This window comes from Hylobates moloch, unplaced genomic scaffold (genome assembly GCF_009828535.3).
Source record: "Hylobates moloch isolate HMO894 unplaced genomic scaffold, HMol_V3 SCAFFOLD_10, whole genome shotgun sequence".
Classification (NCBI taxonomy): domain Eukaryota; kingdom Metazoa; phylum Chordata; class Mammalia; order Primates; family Hylobatidae; genus Hylobates; species Hylobates moloch.
Genome location: NW_026652285.1, coordinates 35168643 through 35182824, shown reverse-complemented (window position 1 = coordinate 35182824; position 14182 = coordinate 35168643). Strand labels below are relative to the sequence as shown.

The following is a 14182-nucleotide window of genomic DNA, read 5'->3' as shown; positions in this document are numbered from 1 at the left end:
CTGTCTTCTACCTCCACATCTGTCCCACTGGAAGGTCTTCAGGGGCAATAACATCCATGGAGCTGTCATCTCCTATGATAATAATGCCTTCTAGAATACTTCCTAAAGAACCTTCCTGAGGCTGTTTTACACTTAACTGGTTTGCTTTTTTTTTTTTAATAAATAAAAAGAGTACACTCTAAAAGAACAATAAAAAGTTAGCGTGGCCGGGCGCGGTGGCTCATGCCTGTAATCCCAGCACTTTGGGAGGCCGAGGCGGGTGGATCACGAGATCAGAAGATCGAGACCATCCTGGCTAGCACGGTGAAACCCTGTCTGTACTAAAAATACAAAAAAAACAAAATTAGCCAGGCGTGGTGGTGGGTGCCTGTAATCTCAGCTACTTGGGAGACTGAGGCAGGAGAATGGCATGAACCTGGAAGGCGGAGCTTGCAGTGAGCAGAGATAGTGCCACTGCACTCCAGCCTGGGCAACAGAGTGAGACTCCGTCTCAAAAAAAAAAAAAAGTCAGCGTGAGTTTGTTTATACCAGCATCATCATAAACAAGAAATGCCTTGCGCTGTGACATCACGATGGCTACATCATCACTAGGTGATAGGAATTTTTCAGCTCCATTGGGTGTATGTGGTCTGTCACTAACTGAAACATTGTGCAGTGCGTGAATGTATTCATTGCCAAATATGCTTTCTCCAATTTCCATATTATTCCTGACTTATGACATATATTTTATTCATGTACCTCATAAAATTCAAATCTCCTTAGGATTATACAATAGTAGTTAATGAAGATATTAAATGGCATATATGATTTCAACTTTTTTAAATTGTTGCTCATTCAATTTGATTCCTTTTTATAAATTAAAAATATGAATAGTATTCTTATGTTATATATCAGAATGCTCTCAAGAATGAAACTTTTAGAAATAGCACTATACTGAACTTAGTTCATGCACTGCAATTCCTTTTTGAACAGTGGTCTCTGGAAACTGTGGCCAGCAGAAGGGCTCACTAAATGTTACTTTTTTTTTTTTTTTTTGTGCTTCTCTCTTGGTGTCTAGGTTTGACGTGGTGGGCTATGGCTGCATGACCTGCATCGGCAACAGTGGGCCTTTACCTGAACCTGTGGTAGAAGCCATCACACAGGTAATTGCAGAGGTGCCTGTAGGTCTTCAGAGCAGTTGTTTCTTTTCATGTAACGTGACAAAAATGCTAGTATTTTCAAGAAGGTCCATGGAAGCAGGGGATGTGGTGTAGAGTATGATCTTTTGAGTTTAGTTAAAATTACTAGCTGGGTAACCTTGGGCAAGTTAATTAACCTATCTGTGCCTGGGTTTTCACAACTGTATATTGGAGATGATAATGGTATCTATTTTATAGAGTTGTGAGAATTAAGATGATGATAAACGTAAGTCACTTAGTGCAGTGTCTGGCACTCAAGTAAGGGCTCAGTACTTGCTGGTTTTCACTACAATGAGCTCTACAGTTGTTTGTTATAGGTATTGGGTTAGTGCAAAAGTAACTGATTTTTGCCATTTCAGTGATGAAGACCACAATTACTTTTGCACCAACCCAAATAATTTGAAAATTGGTTCAAAGTGAGACAAGTCTCCACACAAATGAATCTAAACTAAATTGCTTTGTCTTGATTTTTGTCCCCAAAATGCTGAACCTTGAAAAATATTATTTGGTTTGCTCTGCATTAATTATAGAATCTATGTAAGTCACTGTGACTTCCTTTAACTATCAACTGTTAGGTCTTTCCCACCTGTTCTTGGGCCCCAGGCAGCAATAACTAGTATGTTGCCTTCTAACTACCTGATATTCTTTCATGAGCAGAAATCACTAAACATGTCTGTGCTTCCTTTGACCCAGAGTATCTCCCACGGGGACACCCTGCTGTACCCTTCTCCCCTCTAGTGGGAGAGAACCAAGTGAAAGGGCAGCTTAAAGGACTGTATCCTTGCGATGTGGAAACTCTTGCCAATGGTCTGAGACAAGAAGCCTAGTCAGTCTCTTTTAGTGACCTGATTTTTCTCTTGCCTTACACAGGGAGACCTTGTAGCTGTTGGAGTACTATCTGGAAACAGGAATTTTGAAGGTCGAGTTCACCCCAACACCCGGGCCAACTATTTAGCCTCTCCCCCCTTAGTAATAGCATATGCAATTGCTGGAACCATCAGAATCGACTTTGAGAAAGAGCCATTGGGTAAGATTTTGTTTGTGCGGCCATAATTTTTTTCCAGTGAATTCAGAAATATTACTGGAAGAAAGTTGCTGCTTTCCTTAATAAGAAATGAAGCATAGAACATCCAGGGATAAGACAAAGAAGAGAATCGTTTCTTTATTCCCCAATATACAGCTAAGACTTAACTGCAGTAGTTAAAACAAGAATCTACTGAGGGTAAAGGATAACGAAAGGAAAATAGGTGCCAAAAGGAGAGACGTCTTGCTATTCTGGTTTCTTCTGTAGTTCTTCCCTTTCTAGCTCTCACTTTAATGATAGGCGTTGTTTTAATATATACTCTGTAGAAACATACTGCAGATATTTCAACTTCTCAGAATTCCAAAGAAATGATACATCATTTCCTTTCCTCAGATCGGCTTGCTTGCTGTGCCTGCCTCAATCTATTCTAAGCCAAATAGATAATATGAAAACAAAGCCTCTGAAATTACTTTTAGGAAATCATAACTTTAGACGTACAGTTGATCCTCGTTATTTGTGAGTTCTATGCTTGCAGATTTGCCTCGTCACTAAAATGTATTTTAACCTCCAAATCAATATTTGTAGTATGTTCATGGTCATTCACAGATCAGCACAAAGGGGTGAAAACTTTATATCACTCAACACACACGTTCTATGCTGAGATCTGACAAGGCGTCACTCTGACTTCTTGTTTCAGCTCTCATGCGACATATAAGGATCCTTTTCTTGGTCTACTTAGTGCCATGCTTTTTGCATTTTTGTGCTTTTTGTGGTGATTTCGCTGTTCAAAATGGTCCTTGAGCATAGTCCTGAAGTGCTTCTGGTGTTCTTAAGCACAGGCCGACTGTGATGCGCATTATGTTTAGATAGGCTTCATTCAGCAGAGTTATAGTGCTGTTGGCTGGAAGTTCAATGTCAGTGAGTCAACAATTTCTATTAAATAAGGTGAATAATAAACCTCACATGAAGCAAGGTTATGTATTGATTGGTGACCAGAGGCTTGCAGGAACCTAACCCTGTATTTCCTCCAGTGGCAGTGATTCCGTATCCACTCATTCAGCGTTCACACAGGCTTTATGGAACATAACTACCGAGAACGAGGCTTGACTCTGTATAATCATGAAAATTGCATATTAGCAAGTTTTCTCATTAATAAACATTTTTTCCCCAGGAGTAAATGCAAAGGGACAGCAGGTATTTCTGAAAGATATCTGGCCGACTAGAGACGAGATCCAGGCAGTGGAGCGTCAGTATGTCATCCCAGGGATGTTTAAGGAAGTCTATCAGAAAATAGAGGTGAGGTCCCACACTGCCCTCCCCGCCCCAGAGGATCTAAGGGAAAGCTGCTCCCTCTATGTCCTGTCTGCAGACCTCAAGGCTAACGGGAGTATAAACTACATAAAGTAATATTTATTTCTTCAGATAACTGGGGAGGTGGTTCTCCGTCATTTTTCTCCTGTGACTCGCATTTTTACAAACTCCACCTCCCCCAGATGTTCCCAGATTTGGACAAGTCGGTGACAGCCTAGAGAAGAAAGGCCTCAGGTTCAGCTCTCCAAAACCCCACGCCTTTCTAGGACACCCAGGGGTGTGTGTCAGCTGTGGCGAGGACCCCTGGTGGTCACTATATTGTGTCACTAAGTGGAGTCCATTGGTTGAATGCACCTCTCAGAATGCATTTTTGCACACTTAAAAAAATTAAGGCCACTCAGTAGGAAGTGCTAAACTACTGAAATAAAACTTTCCATACATTTTACAAATAGGAGGAAATGTATGGGGCTCAGCATTATATTCTGAGACTCTTGGATATTATTCCTTTCCCCGCCTTCTGCATTCAACTGACCCAAGGGCTTCTGACTGCGGCTGGTGGTTTAAATGAGAGTAGAACTGTCTAGGGGAAAGGGTGATGTGGGTGATGTTCACACACTACACTCTTCACAAGGTGCTCCTTGGGAGATGGTGTTAGGGAGCTTGGCAGGCATTGTGTTAAATGCATTCCTCCAAAGGCCGAGTTAATGGACCTGTGGACAGAACTCAGACCAATTTTAATGCATAGCAGCTGTCATTTGCTACGCAGTGTTTGTGTGACCTGGAAGGCCACTTCCCAAAAACACTCAGTAATGTCCCCTTTGGTACAATCTGGATTATTATTTCATAAGTTATTGATAAGCATATGCATTAGTTATCTATTGCTATGTAACAGATTACCCCAAAATACAGTGAGTTGAAACAGCAAACATATATTGTCTCCCAGGTTCTGTGGGTCAAGAATCCAGGCACAGCTTCACTGTGTACTTTCACAGGGTTCCAATAAGATGTCATCTGGGGCTGCAGTCTCTGGAGGAGGGTCCACTTAGGCTCACTCATGTTGCTATTGGCAGGATGAAGTTCCTCAAGGGCTGTTGCACTGAGGTCCTCCATTTCTCACTGGCTGTTGGCTAGAAGCCTCCATCAGCACCTTGCTATGAGGGTCTCTTCACGACTCACACGTGGTAGCTGGCTTCCATCAGAGCAAGAGAGCAAGAGAGTCAGAAGGCAGGTCTCAATAACCTAATCTAGGAGATAGTCACTAGCTTCAGCCCACACTCAACAGAAGGGGGTCAACTAAGGATGTGAATCCCAGGAGGCAGGATCCCTCCTGCCATCCTAGAAGCTGCCTATCACGGTGTATATGTATGTTGTTGTTTTTCAGAGACCAGGTCTTGCTTTGTCACCCAGGCTGGAGTGTAGTAGTGTCATCATAGCTCACTGCCACCTCAAATTCCTGAGCTCAAGCAATCCTCTCATCTCAGCCTCTCGAGTAGCTCGGACTACAGGCACATGCCACCACACCCAGACAATTTTTTTTTTTTATTTTTGTAGAGACATGGTTTTGCCATCTTGCCCAGGCTGGTCTTGAACTGCTGGGCTCAAGCCATCCTCCCACCTCAGCCTCCCTAAGTACTGGGATTAATAGACATGAGCTACCACACCCAGCCCACAGTGTCTATGGATTTTTAAGTTACTTAGCATGACCCACTATTAGTATAAAGGAACTCTTGTATGTGGCTATTGAGAATAAAAATGGTTTTTAGTGTACCTTTTAGCTTGAATGTATGTTTTGTGTTTGCATATTAAATTTTCTCTAGAATGGGATGTGATTAGATCTGCCTTTCTTTTCTTTTTTAAGACTGTGAATGAAAGCTGGAATGCCTTAGCAACCCCATCAGATAAGCTGTTTTTCTGGAATTCCAAATCTACATATATCAAATCACCACCATTCTTTGAAAATCTGGTATGGCTTTTTATTTTTTAACAAAATGAATTCTTTGAAGGATTTCTTTCCTAATAATATCTACTTTATTACCCCATACTCTTGCTTTGACTACCCATTTTATTAAAACCTTTGCTAACCCAAGCAGATATTGCCGGGGAAAGTTTTGGGAGGCTGGGATATTTGGCTGCTGTGGGTCTAGTTTCTCTATGCAGGGGTTCTGCGTGGATGTACGCAGGCACCCTGGTAATCACCTGGACTTAAATCTAGTAGCGTCTGAGGGACTGTTCCAGGAGAACATCCCCAGAGCCCACCATAGTGAACCTTATACCCATAAAAACCAAGGACATTGTCCCTGAAACTGATGATCTAGAAGTTTATGCTCTCCTGGGTGGGTCACTGTGGGAAGGGATGCAGTAGAAGTGAGGATTCCAGTTGTCCTCAGCATCTGAGGAGATCTAGGGATGTGAAGAGAGAGAATGTCATTTGCAGCTGCATTACTGTTGCTTTTGAGGGGATATTGCCAGTATTTTACCTTTTCTTCAAGATTGAGATATGAATGTTTTGAGTAAATTCACTTTACTTTTCTTAGCATCTTTGATAAAAACTAGAACACTAGAATTTTCTGTGCATTGGTGTGGAACTGTCATCTGGTTCAGGTCCATGGGCCACCATCGTTGAGACTGTCTGGTAACTTGAGAAAACCTGGGCCAATGCTGACTTTTTGTATTCTTTGCTAGACTTTGGATCTTCAGCTCCCTAAATCTATAGTGGATGCCTATGTGCTGCTAAATTTGGGAGATTCAGTAACAACTGACCACATCTCTCCAGCTGGAAATATTGCAAGAAACAGTCCTGCTGCTCGCTACTTAACTAACAGAGGGTAAGTATGAGTGAGGCAGGAAGGACTAAAGGCAAAAATGGAGTAATGGAGTTAATGAGGCCAGCATTTCTCTTTTCACCTGGCCTTTTGGAATCAGACTCTTTGGTTTTCCACTGAGGCTTAACCCTGGGGCTTAAAAACCAATTGCGTTTTCTGTTTGCTGCTTAACAGCTTCCATGGGAGAAACAATCAACATGTGAATCCCAACAAGGGGAAGGGGAGAGGGACCTTCATTTGAGCAAGTGTATACATTAGGCCAAACTGTCATCCCTGCCCCTGGGTTAGCTGATCTTTAAAGTACAAGGCTCTGCTCTTAACCTAGGGCAGAGGCAGAACCTGACACGCATTGCCAGGTCCTGGTTGAGAAACCTAATGTTTACAGAGCACTGCTTGGAGGATTTGCAGCTTACTCATCTGTTTATCAGTTCTTCAGTAGTGTGCTGATATTCAGAGGTATACCAGTATTATCAACTACTGTCTCATATATTAATATTAATCGAGGTCAGTGGTTCCCCAATCTGAGTTTCCATGAGAATCATGTGAGGAGATAAAAACTCCTGGTTCCGATCCCCATCTGCTGAATCAGCTCTTTCAGTGATTCCCCAGAGCAAATTTGAGGAACAGAATCCAAATGCCTTTTTTCTATTGATTGTTGACCCCTTTTGAGGCATGAACATGTCAGAGAATTGAATGAAAGCAAATCTAATGCCTTCCCAGAAAAATGCACATACCCACAACATTTTGGGTAGTTTCAGGGATTCTAAGACATACTCACCTGCTACTGAAACCCATTAAACTCTCAGTCCTTAAATCTATCTAACCATTAATTAAATATTAACACATCCACCTCCTAGTATTTTAAGGAACAGCTCAGTGAACTGGTCCCTGTGTTAATTTTAAGGTACGTTTCCTGACACTGCAAAGTTTCCTTTCATTGAGTGCCCACAGACAAGATTTCCTCTGGTTTGGGGACCAGAAATAGCTGTTCTGCCTCTTTAGCACTGCCTCGATTTTTCTCTCATGGAAGTTGTAAGTTATGTTGCCAGCTGTGTGTCTTTCCTTTGCATTGAGTTCCTGATAATTCAGGGACAAATTTGAAACTATTTCTGGTTACTTTATGGAATGTATTTTGTGTTTCCCCCTATTTGTGGATCCATCTGATTTGCCTACCCTAATTCTTCTCTTTGCTTCCATTTTCTCACTTATTTTTCATTTAGCTCTTTATCTTATATGAAGCTTTATAGGCTACCCTACTAACAAATAAAACATTCTTTTTTAGATTTCCTTCTTATTTTTCTAACCAGATTTGAAAGACAGTTAACCCAGGAGAATACTGATGCCTCTCACCACCCCTTCTCACCTCTCTCTCTTCTCCGTTGAAGCTTTGGGGACAGCTTTTCTGCCATGGAGAACAATGCTTAGGAGATTTAGAGAAATAGCCAGGTCTATGTTTTGTTTTGTTTTGGTTTTTTTCTTTTCTTGGTGTAAGCTAAGGTTAATCTTTGCTTGCCTCACTAAGCCACCTCCTTTCTTGTTTGCCTTCTTAGCCTAACTCCAAGAGAATTCAACTCCTATGGCTCCCGCCGAGGTAATGACGCCGTCATGGCACGGGGAACATTTGCCAACATTCGCTTGTTAAACAGATTTTTGAACAAGCAGGCACCACAGACTATCCATCTGCCTTCTGGGGAAATCGTGAGTATTGTCTTCTGCTTCCTACAGACACTAGCATTTGTCAGCCTTGGTGGAGGTTGGACATTTACAGTTACTCGCCTTTTGGTTTTAGTTTTTCTTCACAACTCCATCCTACCTCAGACTAACTACAGTCCTCCTTGCCAGGTGTCCATATGCATAGAATCTATCACTGACAAATTCAAACCTTTTCTTCTTGCTTAGAGATTCTAAACCGTGGTTTCACTGAGTCTCTTTTCTTAGGAATTGAGCTTTGAGTGAAATTTCATTTAAAGTATTTGAAGGGGAAATACCAGGTTAAATTAAAGGATATTTATCAAGAAGTGCTATTGTATGACTCTATTGGCATGTAATTCAATTCATCTAATCCACATGAAAAGAAGGAGTAGAGAGGTGCTTGGAGGCATGTTTTGGTTCTATTGGGAGCACCGTGGTCAGTGTGTTGCAGCAGGGAGCCTTGAAGTTATTTCCATCTCTGAGGCTTAAAATGAAATGGAATGAAATATAAAACCTAGCATAGAGTCTGGTACATGTCATAGGGCCTTAGTGTCACTTCCCTTCCCAGTGAGTGCTGTGAAATTGCCTGTAAACTGTTTAACTTACTTGAGAAATAACCCTGCCGACTTATTTTAAAATAATAATAGCTAATATGTCTACGGCACTTAACTACATTCCAGATGTTCTCCTAAGCTCTGTGCATATATTGATTTATGTAATGCTCATAACAACCCCTTGAGGTAGGTACCATGATTATCTGTGCTTTAAATTGAGAAGTGAAGCATAAAGAGGTCGTATTACTCCTTTAGGTCACACAGTGGAAGAGCTGAAATTAAAACCCAGAAAGTCTGGCTCTGAAGTCAGTGCCCTTTACCACCACACATACTGTCTCACTCGTAACTGATTATGTTTTAGTAACACAAACTCGTTCTTTAGAAATAATCATTGATAACTAGGACCTAGCCCAGCAGATGCCTCTTCAATGGATAGCAGAGGTTACAGAATATTAAATGAAAAAAGATACATGTTGAATGATGGAATACCTTAGAGACCAAGGGGAAAGACTTGTAGTTATAGACATTGGGGGCCCCTAAAAAACGTCACAGTGTACCACACTCATTTACAAGCCCTGCATGACATAGAACTTCTAGTCAGATGTCTAGAAGCTCATCTTAAATGAGACAGAATCAAGGATGAACAGACATTTGAGCCAAGACTTGAACAGGGTGATGAGAGGTGCAAAAAGTAAAAGAAAAAAATTATATCGTTAGAGAAGGGTTCATTTTTCTGTTACTATGAACTAACAATCAGAAGACAAGAAAGAATTGTTTTAAATTTAAAAAGAAAATTCAAAGGAGAAGTTGATTAGTTAAGAACATTTCCTAGAATATGTAACAGAAAGATAAGAGAAAAAAATCTAAGAACTGAACTCAGGAGGCCCTAACAACCTGCCTAAATAGAAGTGTTAAAAAGAACAGAAAAAATGCAAGAGAGGAAATTATTTCAAAACAAAACAAAAAACTACAAGCAAAATTTCTCTGAGAATCCACATTGAAAAGGCCCACTGAAGGCCCATCTAAATAATTTTAAAACACTCCAAGTTATATCACTGTGAAATTAACAGCAACAAAGGAGAAATCTCAACATTTCCAGAGAAAAACAGCTCACATGAAACAACAGGAAATAAGACATGTTCCAGACTTCTTGATGCTAGGAACTTAGACTGAGGAAAATGATTTGCATCCTAAAATCTACACCCATCAGACCACCAGTCAAGTGCACTTAAAGTAATGACACATTCAGATATTCAAAAGCTTAAAAAAGCCCTCAATACCTTCCTTAGGAAGCTACTTGGCAATGTGTTCCACCAAAATGAGGGAGTAAATCAAAAGGGAAGACACAGGATCCAGATGAAGGGAATCCCCAGGATGCTAGTGAAGGAAGAGTCCTCTGTAACAGGAATGCACCAAGCCCAGAGAGCAAGCAGTCAGCCCAAGTTGGAACGGGACTGAGAGCTCCAGGAATGATAGCTCCATGACAGAGATTTTAAAATGGTAAATTGCCTGATGTGTTTGAATATCTTTAAAGGTGATTTGTACTGTAGGGTTTAATTAATGGGTAAGGACATAGAAACAGGAAAAACATAGAAAAAATGAAAATTAGTAATTTTCAGAAAAATTCATTCAAAACAAATGAAAATTACTGACTCCAGTGAAACATGTCTTAAATCACCAAGAAAAGGAAATCATAGCACATTACCTGGCTCAGCTGTAAATAGTATTTACATAGTCATAATCATGCAAACACCAAATGCTGACTTACCAAAATAACTATATTGGGAGGTTGGGAAGAAGGGAGATGTGTGGAAGAGGAGAGATTGTTAAGAGAAGTAAATCCTCAAAATAGGAAATTGACAGATAATTTTAAAAAGTAGAGAAATCAAGGACTAGTAGTTTAAACATAATACCTAGAGATAACACAGGCACAGTAACAGAAGAAAGAGCTAAATGCTAAGTTCTCTTTAGAAAAGCATAAGAGTGCAGAGAGCTGTTGCTTTCTAAGCTGTCAGTGGCTCTCAGCATGGCGTGTTTAATAGAAAAGTCAGGAGACCTGAGTTCTAGACCTGCTTAGTCTTGGGTAACATGACGTGCTTTGCCATGAGATTGTCAACTTTGCAGTACTTTTTAAAGCACACACTCTCACATTGTTAATACCCAAAGCTATAATCTCTGAAAATATCAGATAAGTTGTTTCTTTCTGGCCTTTGAAAGGATCCAGACAATTCAGTTAGAAGAAGGTTTTCACTGTTTCTATGACAGTTTCTATATTTATGAGTTCTGTCTAGCTGAAGACATACAGAATCCTATCCGGGTTTAGGTAATGCATGCGAAATTAAACACAGGTTCCATCAGTACACCAAAACACAAATTTGTGAAAGTCTGTTTGAGAGTTTTCTTTAACTCCTGTCTCTCTTTTGAGGAATTTTATCTTCTGACTTATATAGCCAGGAAAAATAATGGTACTGCTCAACCGCCAGAGATGATATCATGTCTTTGTAAAGTCTCAGTTCAGTGAGATATTCAGATTTCCTGTGAGAAACAAATCTATTTGTATAAGATGTTTCTCATGTACTAAAATATTAATCTTTTTCTACCTTTTATTGACTTGGGCTTCCATTTGCATTTCTAGCATCTCTTCCCTTGACCTCCATGAAGAAAGGTGACTAATAAAAGCTTGCACTTTATATAATTTCAGAACATGTTACCTTCTTTGTGTTTTGCTAATTTTACAACTGACATCACCGAGTTTCTGATATTGAGTCAAAATGTTTAGGTCGGATTCTGTTTTTTGAGTTTTAAAATAGTCAATGGAAAAGAAAAAATCTGATCTAGTTTCCTTTTGTCCCCTGATGCCTTAGGATTCTAATGTTTTTATAAAACCAACAACAATTAGGCATTTCTGTCAAAAGAATATAAAATGGCTTTTAAGAATACAAAATTTAAGGCCGGATGCAGTGGCTTACGCCTGTAATCCCAGCACTTTGGGAGGCCGAGGTGGGAGGATCACTTGAGGTCAGGAGTTCAATACCAGTCTGGCCAACACGGTGAAACCCCATCTCTACTAAAAATACAAAAATTAGCTGGGTGTGGTGGTGTGCGCCTATAATCCCAGCTACTTGGGAGACTGGAGCAGGAGAATCACTTGAACCTGGGAGGTGGAGGTTGCAGTGAGCTGAGATCATGCCACTGCACTCCAGCCTAGACAATAGAGTGAGACTCTATCTCAAAAAAAAAAAAAAGAATACAAAATTTAATTTGGTAGAAGTAAAAAGATCAAGATAATTGGGAATTTGTAGACAAGATGATTGGACGGATTTGGCCATCTGCAAACCCCTCCAGCCCTGCCCTCACCAGGGCTCAGGGGACCTGTGTCCATTCTTTACCTCTCCTGCATCTGTAAAACTTCCTTTTCTCTTCCTCAGCTTGATGTGTTTGATGCTGCTGAGCGGTACCAGCAGGCAGGCCTTCCCCTGATCGTTCTGGCTGGCAAAGAGTATGGTGCAGGCAGCTCCCGAGACTGGGCAGCTAAGGGCCCTTTCCTGCTGGTGAGTATGAAGTAGACATCCTAGGAGGCAGCTCCCCTCTGAACTGGGAGGGTCCCTAGGCACAAATCCTGTTGCTTTACTTTCCAAGATGTCAAGGAAGAGCAAGCTCAAAAGAGCAGGTAGTGTTTACTCCTGGCCTGCTTCTTGGTGCCTCTGGATTTATTTTACTTGGTGAAGGGCAATGCAGAGTTGAACTGGATCTATCATTCATTAATGGACCTTGGGGGCATGTCTATAGAACAGTTTTGGGGTAGGGTCTGTGAAGTCTCTGGAAACATATCCAGAAGTGTACATGTATGTCTTTCATGGGGAGAGGTGTCATGGCTTTTATAACATTCTCAGAGGCTGAGGACCCCAAATTTATTCAAGTCCCTTGTTCCAGGTGAATGTCAGGAATAAGCCAGGGCCATTGTATTGTCTGTCAGTTTCACAGAAGAGAAAAGGAGCCTGGACTTTTTCAGGAGTTACTTTGGCAAGAATGGGTTCTAAGTCTCCTGGAAAATTGGGAGAATCCCTTTTTATAATTGCTTTTCACTGCCTATGAATATCTGCTTATGGGCTCTCGATGAGAGAGTGAAACTCACTCTGCACATACCCAGGCAGTTCTTTAGAACCTTCCGCCATCTCAGGGCTCTACCTCTCGAGGTGTCCCCATAGAAGGGGCCATGCAGGGAGCAGAGAGCTTTTACTTCTTGAGCATTTGCTTGCCCTAAAAGCAGAGAAGAATCGTGCCACCCAGCCTGAATCTTCAGGGTGGGGTACACATGGCTTACCTGATGTCAATTTAAATCATTTATGGCTCGCAAATTAATGCACTTGGGAAACTGTAAGTTCATATCCGCAAGTACAGTAAAAAAATGTGGCTGTCTGGCAGGCAGTTCTCCAGACATTTAGGCTTCTGATAATGTCTTTGAACATCACACCTATTATTTTAATTGGTTATTTTGCTCTGAGGAAAATAGAAATGTTCTCCGATTAGTTGGTAGTAGGTCAAAGGCCTGTCTTTTCTGGAAACTATTGAAAAGAACCAGATAATTGCAGAAGAAAAGGATTTTAGGAAGGGGGTTGGGAGCTGTAGCCAAAATGCGACCCAGGCAGTCAGCATTCTATAGGTTGCCTGTTTACTCTGATGATAGTTTCTTTAGCTGTGCAGAAGCTCTTTAGTTTTAATTAGATCCCATTTGTCAATTTTGGCGTTTGTTGCCATTGGTTTTGGTGTGTTAGTCATGAAGTCTTTGCCAACGCCTATGTCCTGAATGGTATTGCCTAGGTTTTCTTCTAGGGTTTTTATAGTTTCAGGTCTTAGTTTAAGTCTTTAATCCATCTTGAGTTAATTTTTGTGTAACGTGTAAGGAAGGGATCCAGTTTTAGCTTTCTGCATATGGCTAGCCAGTTTTCCCAACACCATTCATTAAAGAGGGAATCCTTTCCCCATTGCTTGTTTTTGTCAGGTTTGTCAAAGATCAGATGGTTGTAGATGTGTGGTGTTATTTCTGAGGCCTCTGTTCTGTTCCATTGGTCTATATAATTGTTTTGGTACCAGTACCATGCTGTTTTTGTTACTGTAGCGTTGTAGTGTAGTTTGAAGTCAGGTAGCATGATGCCTCCAGCTTTGTTCATTTTTCTTAGGATTGTCTTGGCTACGTAGGCTCTTTTTTGGTTCCACATGAAATTTAAAGTAGTTTTTTCCAATTCTCTGAAGAAAGTCAATGGTAGCTTGATGGGGATACCACTGAATCTGTAAATTACTTTGGGCAGTATGGCCATTTTCACAATATTTATTCTTCCATGAGCATGGAATGTTTTTCCATTTGTTTGTGTCCTGTCTTATTTCCTTGAGCAGTGGTTTGTAATTCTTAAAGAGGTCCTTCACATCCCTTATGAGTTGTACTCCTGTTTTATTATCTTTGTAGCAGTTGTGAATGGGAGTTCACTCATGATTTGGCTGTTTATTATCAGTTTATAGGAATGCTTGTGATTTTTACACATTGGTTTTGTATCCTGAGACTTTGCTGAAGTTGCTTATCAGCTTAAGGAGATTTTGGACTGA

At 40.7% G+C, this 14182-nt stretch overlaps 2 protein-coding genes across 3 annotated transcripts in view; one reads left to right on the top strand and one right to left on the bottom strand.

The window, feature by feature from the left end:
* Positions 1-14182, top strand: part of ACO1 (aconitase 1) — a 64562-nt gene that overhangs the window by 43939 nt on the left and 6441 nt on the right. For both annotated transcript variants that reach the window (XM_032164206.2, XM_032164207.2), the window contains exons 13-19: positions 1058-1142; positions 2049-2205; positions 3374-3498; positions 5372-5476; positions 6196-6338; positions 7886-8033; positions 12010-12132. In XM_032164206.2, coding sequence (XP_032020097.1) covers positions 1058-1142; positions 2049-2205; positions 3374-3498; positions 5372-5476; positions 6196-6338; positions 7886-8033; positions 12010-12132 — 886 coding nt within the window. The remainder of the gene's footprint in view (positions 1-1057; positions 1143-2048; positions 2206-3373; positions 3499-5371; positions 5477-6195; positions 6339-7885; positions 8034-12009; positions 12133-14182) is intronic.
* Positions 2460-14182, bottom strand: part of RIGI (RNA sensor RIG-I) — a 54071-nt gene continuing 42348 nt past the window's right edge. Inside the window, 2 exon segments of the mRNA XM_058445907.1 lie at positions 2460-3103; positions 4411-4702. The gene's annotated coding sequence lies outside the window, so the exon portion shown is untranslated.